Source organism: Phyllostomus hastatus, unplaced genomic scaffold, assembly GCF_019186645.2.
Source record: "Phyllostomus hastatus isolate PE091 unplaced genomic scaffold, TTU_PhHast_1.1 phas_contig_36, whole genome shotgun sequence".
NCBI lineage: Eukaryota > Metazoa > Chordata > Mammalia > Chiroptera > Phyllostomidae > Phyllostomus > Phyllostomus hastatus.
Window position 1 is genome coordinate 2,662,242 of NW_025333862.1, and position 13,284 is coordinate 2,675,525.

The window sequence follows — 13,284 nt, forward strand, 5'->3', positions numbered from 1 at the left end:
ACTGAGTAAAAGATGCTACCTTATTTATTACATCCTGCTCCTTCTAGCAAAAGATTACACAGGGGAAAAAGGATATTGAAGAAATTTACTAAACAAATGTCCACCACTGAGTTTTCATTTGTTCCTTGAAAGAGCTAAGCTTGGAAGATAAGTCCCACTGTGACTACAACTGTAATGTCCTTGAGAGAATGAAAGGTCTTCGGAGGCCAAAAAAGTCAAGCTTAAACATTTGATTAGCCACAGTACAAGAAAGAAGGACATTTGACTTCAGGGCAGGAAAAGCTAAATGTCAATTTGAAAGGTAGTTAAGGAACAGCAAGTTAGAAGGATACAGATTAATTTTTAGGTTGGGGGGAATATGGTGACTGACCCTATACATACAAAGGGGGCCTTAGCGAAACTGTAGAGGACTGATCCTTAAACCAATCACATCTTTGCCAATCTCTGTCACCTGTGGAAAAGGAAACAGAAAAAAGTTAGGGATTTGTGAGGATGAGAAGCCTAGAAAGCTTACTCCCTCCACTCTTCAATGAGCACAGTAGAGGGCTTTGTTATTAGTAGTGATTGATAAAGAACAGTGAGAAGCTCTAGCTTTATCAAGTATCACTGTCTCAAGGAGGTGGGGGTAAAGACAGGAGAAAATGGACCAATGTGTTTTTTTTTTTTCTTTTCCTTCCCTCAATATCCTAGATGCATTTTCTTCTTTCTTTTTAAGTTGGTCCCCTTGCCTGAAGGCTAGACGAATTCTTTTTTTTAAACCTTCACTCAAGGATATGTTTATAGATTTTTAGAGAGGAGGAGAGAGAGAGAGAGAGAGAGAGAGAGAGAGAGAGAGAGAGAGAGAGAGAGAGGAGAGAGAGAGAAGGAAACATTGACATGACAAAGAAACATCTCTCTTGTACACACCCTGACCGAGAATTGAACCCACAACCCAGGTATATTCTCTGACTGGGAAGTGAAGCTGAAACTGCATCATTTTGGTGTATGGGACAATGCTCTGACTAAGTGCTCCAACCTGGCCAGGGCTACATGCATTTCTTGAGGACAGTACTTACTGTGGTGACCCTGCAGATTTGACCCTTGAATTCAGGGGAATAGCAGGCCCCACTGAGTGGACATTTCTCCACTGGCTTTCCACGGTAGATAGGCCGATAAGATGCAGCACAGATGTCAAAAGGGTTGTGCATGTCATAATTAAGTTGGTAGGCATCTGTGGGGTTCTTCTCACAGGCAGCCAGGATTTTGCGGGTCTAAGAGAGGGGAATAGTATTTTATTTTAAGAGGAATGAAAGCTGGACACAACTCTAATGATTTCATCTTCAAGGGTGAATAGTTTCTTTGATGCAGGATGAAATTGTACTAAATGAATACAGAATACATCCTCTACACAGGACAATTTATGAAAGGGTAACAGCTACCATTCCTGTGGTATCAAGCTTTCCCCTTCTCAATATCAAAGAGGCTCCATGGATCTAGACCCATACTCCTCTACCAAGTCTGAGAATTATCAGGGTCAGGCCTGAAAGAGTGAGAACTAGCTTCACTGCTCAAGAATCCTTTTGGAGAACACAATGGGACATGTATGTAGAGGTTACTGGTGGTGGTAATGGGAGATCTGGAGCTTAAGGACAAGCAGAGGGTTATTTTCAGATATGATGGAGCTATTCTAGGTTGCCAGTCACTCTCACTCTTTTTGTTGAATATTATTCAGTGCTTTGTTTCAGAGCCGAGGCCTTGGTCTTCTACTCCCTCCATGTAAGAGCAGATGTGGTTCCCTTATGCTCACTGAAGGAGTTCCTATCTACCTGCTGAGCCACTTCCGGCTTGGGCCCTAGTTCCAACAGGCGCCGAGCAAAGGTGGCAGCTGTTTTAAAGTTCTTAAGCTTGAAGAAGAGATTGAGGGCTGTCCGGAGCACCAGGATCATGTGCACAGGCTGCAGGTTGGAGTGGGTGAAATAGGCTGCCATCTGGTGGAAAGAAAGAGGAATACATGCCAGACTGATGCTACAGCTGAGACAGGGCATTCATAGGTGCTACATACACATGCATTAAAAAATAAATACATAAAAAATACAAAAATTAAACACAGGACTGGCTATAAAGCAGACAAGTGTTCTGCTTCCTAGGTATGGAAGACTGATGGGATAAGGAAGGTGGAGAAATACATTCACTCCTGCCAGAAAAGGGACCAAATTTCTTATTCCCCAGGTTGAGATCTAGGTATGGAATTCAGACCTAATGAAGGATGAAGGGAAGGACACCTCTTTACTGCTCAGAGGGCCAGAGGTCTTACCTCGCAGATGCGCTTCTGCTGTTCCAGAGTCTCTTTGGGCAGCTTCTTCCTTTCTATCTCCATGGACAAACCCACAATGTACTCACGGCAAATGGTGATGAGCTGTTGAGCCTGGAGGGAGGGGCCAAAGGTCATGGTACAGAGGCAAAAATGTGGAGGTGCCCATGCCTAGGACACAGAGCTAGACCCCACCTAACCTCTGAAATCTCCTGTTTATTGTCCACAACAAGGAGTGGTACACTGAGTAAAATGGAACGGAATTTTTCCACAGCCTCCTCAAACTTGCCAACTGTGGTGAGCTGGTAGCACAGCTGCAACCGTTGGATGAGGTCGTTAAGCTTCAGGCCCACAGCTGGTATACCATTCTTCAGCCCTGCATCCTTCCTAGAAAGGGAAAAGTAGGAAGACAACAGACAATAATTAGGAGTCCACTAGGACTCAATTTCTTTTCCCGGCAATATAATCACAATTACCCTACTAAAATAGCTGGGGAATAGGATGCTGAAGGTGTAAACCAAATCTTATAGAGTGGCAAGACAAAGATCTTCTCCTACTAGGAAACCTCAGCTTTGGGGCAAATGTGACCATCCCTGAAGCTACAACCTGAAATGTCTATGCCAGGTTGGAACAGATAAAAACCAGGAGCAAGGGGTCTTACCAATTGCGATTAGGGTAGCCATACATGGAGGGCAGACAGGGCAGAGCCTGATAGGTGGTACGGCCTCGGGCATAGGTCTGTAGGAACAGTTGCTTATAGGGGCCAAACTGGGTTACCCCTACCTGGTCATGAAGGAGCTGGAATATAGGAAGAAAGAGACATAAGGATTTTGGCCCTACCACTTAAAAACTAAGGTACTTAACTTCTCTGTACTTGTTTCCTCATCAGATTATACTTAGTTATAGGACCTACCTCAGTCAATAATACCTATAAAGCATTTAAGATAGTGCCTGGCACACAGTCAATAGTGAAAAGATGTTAGTTGCTGAAGTTGTGGTGGTGGTTATTATTGCTATTATAGCACATCGCTTAGTGTTCAAAACATATACCTGTTCATGAAGGGATGCTTCTTACTTCACTGATGTAAGCCAGAAAACAGGCTATAAAATGAGTGGAAGATGGCTGGATGGATCTACCCTAGGAGATTACTACGCCAAATGGAAAGCAGGTAAAAGGAAGGCCTTATGACAAAAGTTTCCTCAGTCAAGATCAAGGATTTCAATGATAAATACAAGGCTGTCCCCTTGTGGGTGGGATAGTTTCTGTTTGGTTAAAGTGAGTTAACCATCTCCCTGGGACCCTGGTCAAGATATACTCAACAAAAGCTGAAGTTACTTTAAGACTTACCCGCATGGCGGTTTCAAAAGAGCCTGCAAGGATGTGATCAACTGGAAGCTGAGAGTTATTGCACCAGATCTAACAAGAAACAGAAAACCCAAGCCAAGTGAGATCTTGTTCTTACTCTTCCCAAACTCTCCTACAATGTATGTACAGTAGAAAAATATCAATACTTTTTAAACATCAATCAATTATAGCCAGCTCAGAAATACTCATCTCCACAGGGCTATGTTTCCCTGCTTACCTGAGTTGGGCTGATTCCCTTGGTGGGGGGCACAAAGAAACCACCCTCAGTCCCACCAGCTGCCCCAGGGGATACATCCTAGGGGAAAAACAAAAAGTATGTCATTTTTTAAAAGCCATTTAAGCACTCTGTCCTGATGTCTCTAAACAGAGCCCTTTTCCTTCCTTGTTCCCAGCCTCTGTTGGGAGGGAGGGATGGTGGTTGTAGGAAAAGACCCTCAAAATAGGAACAGCTTCACCAATAATAAAATAATATATCAAAAGCTTGCTGACAAAAAGCTTGCTGCCTTTTCTTAAGCTGCTACTGGCACAACCCTGATTACCTTATTCTTCTTTCTCTGAAATGGGAGATAAAGCATCAGATTAGGAGGGTCTAGCCCCTTTTCCTTTTGGGGTCCTTGGGACTGGGGTGGTAGTGGCAGGGGACGATAAGGCCTCTGGCTTCCACAGGGAGAAGAAAAGACCTTACAGGGGTAAGAATTCCACATACCAACTCAGGAGGGAGCTCCAGATCTTCTTCTACATCCCAGCCACCACCTTCTTCCTGTCCCTTCCCGAGAGCATCATCCCCCAAACCTTCTGGAGCTTCCACAAACCCATCTGTAAGGAAAATCCAGGCTCAGAATAGATCCTTGTAGTGACAGATTCTTAGCCAAACATCCTTGAGATCCTTGTTAATCCCATGGTTTAGAACCCTGCACAACTGCCCATAGACCACTCCTAAACCAGAGGGGCCATCTGCCCAGACCAGTCCTAGCACAGTATTTTTACCTTCATCCAGCTGCAGCTCTGCATCTTCTCCCCAGCCCTCAGTACCAACCGTGTCGATGTCAATGTCAGCAGCCAGTGCTCCTCCCTTCCCTATAGAGGGAAAGGACAAAAAATAAGCTGGTTATAGTCAGGCAAGTCTAAGATATGGCCTCCTCTGCAGACAAGTTGCATGCTTACAAAAGGTGACAAGGTTCTGTCCATTTACTGTTTTTATTATTTACTTTTGTAATATATAAATTATGCTAACTTTCAGTAGGTTTCACAGAGGGAACAGAAAAGAGAGAGAAACAACTGGCCTTCCTGCTACCAAAACTGCCTCTTAAATGATTTTTTACTTGCCAACCTTCGGCTACTGTGGTTCCAAACCAGGGACTACAGTCAACTTTCAAATTTCTTGCTGATCTTATGCTAAGTTATCAGTACAGTGTACACAGGGCATGAGGACACAGACTCAATTAGAGGGGATGGAGGACAGAGCAGAGTTGGGCACAAAATGCCCAAGGATCTATTTAGGCTCTAAGTCAAGACAAATGACTTAGTAGACATATCTGAGAAAATGGAGGAGGGCTAAGGGTGGGTGTAGTGGCATACATCTGCATATGCCAGTATAACAGAATTTGAGGTAGCTGAATTTGCACCTTTATCATTGTTCATCACAAGTGATAAAATACTAAAGAGCATTACTACATACATGGTAAAACTAAGGAAATACACCAAAATCTTATTAGCAGTGGTTATCAGAAGCTCTCTCTTTTTTCCCACCTATTTTTAAATGTTAAGGAGATCTCATAATACTTTTATTTGGATTTAAAAAGATTGTATACTATGACTCTGTTTGGCATCTCAGTACTCCATGAGGTACCCCATGAAGTACTCTCAGTACTTCATACAGAAAAAAAAAAAGATAGATGAAAAGGACAGGAGAGCAGATGGTACTCTTTAGGACAGTTCTTTTTTTAATGTAGCTTTTTATCAATCGTTTTTAAAGTTGATTTTTTTTTGACAAAAAGAGAGAGAAACACTGATTTATTGTTCCATTTATTTATGCAGTCATTGGTTGATTCTTGCATGTGCCTCAACAGGAGATTGACCCCTGCAACCTAGGTGTATCAGGACAACACTCTAACCAATGGAACTACCTGACCAGGGCTCTAGGACAGTTCTTTACAAAACAAACAACAAAAATGCTATAAAAAAAGTGGGCAGTTACCCTTGCTGGCAATGGAGCCTTCAAAGAACCCTTTGGACACAGTCAATAAGGGCCAATTGGTATCCAGTGGCATGATAGGTGCAGGTGGCTGGAGCAACTTGGCATTAAGGTCAATGTCTGGAATCTAAAAGGTAAAAAAAGGTTAAAAGCAAACAGTTCTCAGGAATTATGTAGGGAAGGTAATAGAGCCTCAGGTAGGACAGTGATATCTGTAGGTTTAAAATGTCTCAAGATCTCAGAGATAATCTTGTAATCAGAGACACACATATAAATAAAGACTCACTCTCTCCTTCTCTGGATCAAATGACTCCTTCAGGCTCTCAGCTTCTTCATCTAAGCCATGGGTAGCAGCTGTGAGATAGGCCAGTGACTCTGTAAAGAAAACAGGCTTTGTGGTACAGGTACATTTCCAAGTGAATGCTGCAGTGGGTAGGCAGACTCAACGATGTCTCCCCAGTGATCCCTGCCTCCTGGTATTCAAGTCCTTGTATAATCCCCTCCCCTTAAGTGTGGGCTGTACTTGTTGACTCCCTTCTAATGAACAGAACAGGCAGAAGTAATGACAAATCAATCCTGAGATTAGGATATAAAGACTGGCTTCCATCCTGGGTGCCCTTTCTTGCTTACTTGCTCTGAGGGAAACCAGTTGTCATATAGTGCTGTTGTGAACAGCACTACAGAGAAGCCTACATGGCAGAAAAATGCCATCTTCCAGCTAACAGCCTGCGGGAACCTAAGGACTGCCCACAGACATTTAGTGAGCATGGGAGTGGATCCTCCTCCACTTGAGCCTTGAGATGTCTGCAACCTTGGTCAACACTTTGATTGCAGCCTCAGGAGAGACAATGAGACAGAGGCACCCAGCTACGCCATGCTGCATACTAAAATAGTCAATGATTGTTGTTTTAAAGTACTAAATTTGGGTGCTACTTGTTAACAATTAATTACTAATACAGTAGCTTATCCTTAAGATCTATCACCAACGTTGATGAAAATCTGGGAATCACTGCAGGCTCCTCTTTTAAACATCCCACATCCAGTCCTTTAATAAATCATGTTGATTCTACCTTTATATGCTAAATCTGAACACTGCTCACCCCTTCACTCCTAGTACCTTGGTCCAAACCACATCTTTTCTTTCTTGTTCCCTAAGGTATCTCACATGCTAATATAATGCTCAGTATATAGTAACATCTTCAAAAAAAAAAATCCCTTGAATATATAAACAAATGAGCAAAATCTCCAGACTTGAACTGCAAGAATAAAATTCTAATGGCATCTAACTAACTGCATTAACTAGCGTGCCTGCTCCAGGATCTTTTAATACCTTCTAACTCCCCCATTACTATTAAATATTTTCCTAACAGTGCTTGGCCAGACTGAGGTACTCTGGCTGTGCCTCCATTTGGCTTTGAAGAAAGTCTTCTAAGCACGGTAGGAGCATACTGTCTCTTCTGAAAACCTACACAATGAAGGCAAATCCTTCACCACTATACGTGAACAACTCACCATGAAGAGAAAATACTTTCTAAGCCCCCAAAGGAGCTGGCAGGTTTGGTTACATACTTACTCTGTCCACAGTTCTTCAGGATCCGCACCCGTTCTGACACATCACCCAGGTACAGGGCATTCTGATAATGGCCACTCATGTCCTTTCGAATCTCAGCTGCACCAAGTCAGTTAGAGACACCAAATTAGGTCTTCTCTCTTAAATTCTCTCTCTCCTCTATTTACCTTCCTCCTCCCCCCAAGGGTCCCTCTTTCAGCCCTATTTCTGGGGCCTCACCAATCTTCATCATCTTGCGAAGTTTCTCTAAGTTGCCAGTGATAAGGTACAGAAAGGAAAGTTTGTCAAAGTTTTTAGTGCGCTGATAACACATTTCCACAATCTGGTGGTTCCCCTGTAGCAATGCCACTTCTCCCAGCTTTTCCCAGCAGTTTTTGTCATCCAGCGCTTTGGCCGCTTCCAGGGCAATCTAAAGAATCCCCAGGGTCAGAGTTAACACGATGGGTACTGTACTTCCAAACCAGGAATACAGTCAAAGTGTTTGCCCCTACATAAGTCTCCCAAGGAACCCTCTATACATTCAATCACACCTAGTTTTCAGTCTAATTCTAATGAAAATCCCATCAACAAATATGATCCATTTGGATCCAACGAAAGAAGAATTACATCACTTTATCCTCCTCAGAAATTTATTTTTTACAAAATTATCTCCTAGCAGTTGCTGTTTCCACAGGACCAATTCTTTCTTAAATACCTTATTTCCCACTTGTCAAGTCTGAAGGGGCTTTAGGAAAGGCAGAAGAAGTAATAAAAGAAGAAGTTCCAAACTGAAAAATTAATGTTCCTATACCCTCTCTGTATTGAAAAATAATGCCTGTAGCCCCTAGGCCCCAATATTGAATAAGCAGTCTTTCATCTAAGTAGCCATTTAGGCTACTTAGGAAGTAATGCGATTTTTCTAATTCCATGCTATCTTGCTCTTATTGTATAAGTTATTGGATTCAGACTGAGTATGACAACAGTAGAAATGCTGTGGCAGAGGCAGATAGGAAAAAGTAGAGATGGGTAAACAGCAACAGAAAGATGGCTCTATCTAACAACTAAAAAAATCCCAAACTCTCTTATATTGACTAAAGAAGCAAGCCTAGAATAATGCCTTCCCAATGCTACCCTAATCCTCTTACCTTCTCCACACTGATATGGAGCTTATAACCACATTTTTCTCACCTCTATGTTTCCACACTCCAGTGCCAGACTAAAGCGAGTTTTCTCATCCTTGACAAAATGCAGTGCCACTTCAGGATACCCCTTCTTCTGGAGATAAGCAATGATAGACTGGCCTACTAGTTTGGCATTTCTTACCATGTGTAGTACCTAGACATTTGGGATGGGGTAAGGCAGGAAATAGAGATTACTTATAGGAAAAATGGACTTTTGTCCCTCTCAATACTCCCTGCTTGTTTTCTTCTTTCGTACCTCATCATATTTTCTGTTGATAAGGGCCAACTTGAACTTGAACTCAGTAGGATCAATGGTGAGCACACGAGGACGACACTCCCTATCTAGGCAATATACATTATTGCCTTTCACTCTTGTGACATAGATGGGTAAATCCAGAGTTCGAATGATCCCATAGTCCCTAAGATGAGTAAGAGAACACAATTTTCAGGGAGTGAGGGGGAAAATCCAGCCTGTAAAAAAATGGAACAAGCCTAGGACAAGCCTTTTATCTCCTTGTTACCCTTTTGTCAAGTACCATTTGAACAAAGGTATAGATGGGAAATGATTCAAAAAAGAGCAGGATTAAAGCCATATTTACTTATTTTATTATCTTGTGTGATGGGGAAAGATAAGGGCAAATAGTATAATCTTTCTTCATAAGCCATTAATTTAGGAGCTAACAGACATGGCTATAGGAATCAGACATAGAAGTTAACTCAAGTTCTGATATATAATCAATAGTCCACTGTAGATAGTTAACTCCTTCTTATAAAGTATAGGAGAAAGCAGAAGAGAGATAGATGTAAAGAGTTCTGACACACAAAGAAATTTAAGAGAAATGAAAATAAAAAGTTCACAAATTAAAACTTATAGGTATAGCTAACATAATACTTGATGGGTAACTTAGCAGGGCTATCAAACTCATTTTCACTGGGGGCCACATCAGCCTCGAGGTTGCCTTCAAAGGGCCAAATATAATTTTAGGACTGTAAAAACGTAATTACTCCTTAACAGTTAAGCGAGAGCTGGTGCTGCCACCAGGTAGAGACAAGGTGCCGGACTGGATAAAACAAGGTGGAGAGCTGGATTCAGCCCCGCGGGTCTTGTGTTTGCCACCTGTGATTTAGAGTGTTAAATGCATATACTGTATTAGAAGAAATACTGAAAACTAATGAGCTCTAATGCATATATTAGGAGAAAGACCAAAAATTAATAAGCACCATCTCAAAATTTTTATTGTTCTTTTTAAAGTTACCAATAATGTATTTACAAGAAAATAATAAAGCCAAGAGTAGAAACTACGAAACAGAAAACAATAAAATACCTAGAAATAAATCCAACCAAGGATGTAAAAGACCTGTTCTCGGAAAATTGTAAGACACTGAAGAAGATACAAATAAGTGGAAGCAATACCATATTCATGGATAGAAAGAATTAACATCATTAAAATGTCCACACTACCGGGACTTCCAGCCAAGATGGAGGTGTAGGAAGATATACCTTACCTCCTCACACAACCAAAAGAAGGACAACAACAAATTTAAAAACAAAAACCAATCAGAACTGCCAGAAAACTAAACTGTATGGAAGTCAAACAACCAAAGAATTAAAGAAGAAACTTTCATACAGAATAGTAGGATGGGCAAAGATGGGAAGTTAGGGTGGAGAGGAGGCACAGCAAGGCAGGGGCTGGTTGACCAGGATGGGTGAGGCAGTAAGTGGGAGACCAGGCAGTCCCACATTTGCGTGCATATAAGTCAGGAGGGACAACTGGAGAGAGAGAAGAACTGAGTAACCCAGAGTGCCAGCACAGGGAAATAAAGCCTCAAAACCTCTGGCTATAAAACAAAGGGGGGTTGCAGTGGTGGGAGAAACACCCAGCCTCACAGGACAGTTTGTTGCAGAGACCCACAGGGTCATACAACGTGCACAAACCCATCCATGGGGGAATAAGCGCGAGAACGGCCCAATTTACTGGTGGGTAGCAGGGGGAAGTGGCTGACAGCCATTCAAGAGCTGAACAACAAGCATTGTTCCCTCTTAGACCCCTCTCCCACATATAGCACCAGAAGCCAGTATCATGGATTACCCCACCTGGAGAATACCTAAGGGTCTGTCCCTTACAATGTAACAGGCAAACCAAGACAAAAAATATACGGCCCAAATGAAACAACAGATCAAAACCTCCAGAAAAAATACAACTAAGTGATGAAGAGATAGCCAACCTATCAGATGCAGAGTTCAAAACACTGGTAATGAGGATAATCACAGAAATGATTGAGTATGTTCGCAAAATAGAGGGAAAAGTGAAGGCTATAAAAAGTGAAATAAAGTAAAATGAACAGGGAACTAACAGTGAAGGGAAGGAAACCAGGACTCAAATCAAAGATTTGGAGCAGAAGGGAAAAATAAACATTCAGCCAGAACAGAATGAAGAAACAAGAATTCAAAACCCAAGGAGAGGCTTCGTAACCTCCGGGACACTTTTAAACATCCCAACATCTGAATCATAGGGGTGCCAGAAAGAGAAGACAAAGAGCGAGACGTTGAAAACTTATTTCAAAATATAATGAAGGAGATCTTCCTTAATCTGGCAAAGGAAATAGACTTATGGGAAATCCCAGAAGCCCAGAGAGTCCCAAAGAAGCTGGACCCAAGGGAGCACACACTAAGACACACCATAATTACACTATCCAAGATTAAAGAGAAGGAGAGAATCTTAAAAGCAGCAAGAGAAAAAGGAGGCAGTTACCTACAAAGGAGTTCCCATTAGACTATCAGCTGATTTTCCCAAAGAAACCTTGCAGGCAAGAAGGGGCTGGGAAAAAGTATTCCAAGTCATGAAAGGCAAGGACCTACTACATCCAAGATGACTCTATCCAGCAAAGCTATCATTATAGAATGGAAGGGTATATAAAGTGCTATCCAGATAAGGTGAAGTTAAAGGAGTTCATCATCACCAAGTCCTCATCATATGAAATGTTTAAGGGACTTACCTAAGAAAAACAAGATCAAAACTATGAACAGTGTTTTTACAACAAACTCACAACTATCAACAGCTGAACCTAGAAAAAAACAAACTAAGCAAACAACTACAAAAAGGAAGAGAACCACAGAAACAGAGATCATGAGGAGTGTTATCATGGGGAGGGGGGAGAGGAAGAATGGGGGAAAAGGTACAGAGAATACGAAGCATAAATGACAGATACAAAACAGACAGGGGGAGCTTAAGAATAGTATGGGAAATGGAGAGCCAAAGAACTTATATGTATGATCCATGGACATGAACAAAGGGGGAAGGAATGTGGATGCGGGGGGGTGCAGGGTGGAGAGGAATAAAGGGAAGAAAATATGGAACTGTAATAGAAAATAATATATATAAAATATATATATATACATATATATTTCACGTAACCCACAATTTATTGATTTCAGTGAACAGAAAGAACTGAGGGAAAAACTGTAACCTACCAGATAATTGTTCGATTTGACTTTATTTCCTATGTATTTTTTAAAATACATTTTTAAAAAGTATACCTGTACCTTTTCCCTCTTTCTCCCCTCCCCCTTCCCACTGATAACCCTCCATATGATCTCCATTTCTGTGATTCTGTTCCTGTTCTAGTTGTTTGCTTAGTTTCTTTTTGTTCTTTTTAGGTTCAGTTGTTAACAGCTGTGAGTTTGTTGTAATTTTACTGTTCATATTTTAAATCTGCTTTTCTTAGATAAGGCCCTTTAACATTTCATATAATAAGAGCTTGATGATGATGAACTCCTTTAACTTCACCTTAGCTGGAAAGCACTTTATATGCCCTTCCATTCTATAATGATAGCTTTGCTGCATAGAGTCATCTTGGATGGAGGTCATTGTCTTTCATGACTTGGAATACTTCTTTCCAGCCCCTTCTTGCCTGCAAAGTCTCTTGAGAAATCAGTTGATAGTCTAATGGAAACTCCTTTGTAGGTAACTGCCTCCTTTTCTCTTGCTGCTTTCAAGATTCTCTCCTTCTCTTTAATCTTGGCTAATGTAATTATGATGTGCCTTGGTATGTGCTTCCCTGGGTCCAAAGCTTTGGGGACTGTCTGAGCTTGCTAAACTTCTTAGAAGTCTATTTCCTTTGTCAGACTGGGGAAGTTCTCCTTCATTATTTGTTCAAATAAGTTTTCCATTTCTTGCTTTTCCTCTTCTCCTTCTGGCATCCCTATGATTCTAATATTGGAACATCTAAAGTCATCACAGAGGTTCCTAAGCATCTCCTCATTTTCTGAATTCTTGTTTCTTTATTCTGTTCTGGTTGACTGTTTCTTTCTTCTGGTCTAAACCACTGATCTGAGTCCCAGTTTCCTTCCCTTCACTGTTGGTTCCCTATATATTTTCCTTCATTTCATTTTTCATAGCCTTCACTTTTTTCTCTATTTTGCAACCATACTCAACCATTTCTGTGATTATCCTGATTACCAGTGTTTTGAACTGTGCATCTGATTGGTTGGCTATCACTTTGTCACTTAGTTGTATTTTTTCTGGAGCATGAGCTGTCCTTTCATCTGGGTCATATTTTTGTTTTCTTTTGTTTTGCCTCAAAGTGCTTGTTACATTGTAAGGAGCAGAGCCTTAGGTATTCTCCAGGTGGGGCAACCCATGACACTGGGTATGTGGGGAAGGGGTCCAAGAGGGAACAGTGGTGCTTGCTCCACTCCCTGCC

The 13,284-nt window shown here is 41.5% G+C and overlaps 1 protein-coding gene across 1 annotated transcript in view; it reads right to left on the minus strand.

Moving 5' to 3' along the window:
- Positions 1 to 214: 214 nt before the first annotated feature.
- COPA (COPI coat complex subunit alpha) overlaps positions 215 to 13,284 on the minus strand; it is a 66,690-nt gene continuing 53,620 nt past the window's right edge. The window contains exons 18-33 of the mRNA XM_045841616.1: positions 8,837 to 8,999; positions 8,588 to 8,734; positions 7,640 to 7,829; positions 7,424 to 7,519; positions 6,137 to 6,225; positions 5,854 to 5,977; positions 4,644 to 4,733; positions 4,363 to 4,472; positions 3,874 to 3,951; positions 3,639 to 3,707; positions 2,952 to 3,088; positions 2,491 to 2,677; positions 2,294 to 2,404; positions 1,806 to 1,967; positions 1,056 to 1,250; positions 215 to 451 (exon numbers count right to left, since the gene is read on the minus strand). Of these exons, the coding sequence (XP_045697572.1) occupies positions 392 to 451; positions 1,056 to 1,250; positions 1,806 to 1,967; positions 2,294 to 2,404; positions 2,491 to 2,677; positions 2,952 to 3,088; positions 3,639 to 3,707; positions 3,874 to 3,951; positions 4,363 to 4,472; positions 4,644 to 4,733; positions 5,854 to 5,977; positions 6,137 to 6,225; positions 7,424 to 7,519; positions 7,640 to 7,829; positions 8,588 to 8,734; positions 8,837 to 8,999 (2,008 nt within the window). The 3' untranslated portion in view covers positions 215 to 391. The remainder of the gene's footprint in view (positions 452 to 1,055; positions 1,251 to 1,805; positions 1,968 to 2,293; positions 2,405 to 2,490; positions 2,678 to 2,951; positions 3,089 to 3,638; positions 3,708 to 3,873; positions 3,952 to 4,362; positions 4,473 to 4,643; positions 4,734 to 5,853; positions 5,978 to 6,136; positions 6,226 to 7,423; positions 7,520 to 7,639; positions 7,830 to 8,587; positions 8,735 to 8,836; positions 9,000 to 13,284) is intronic.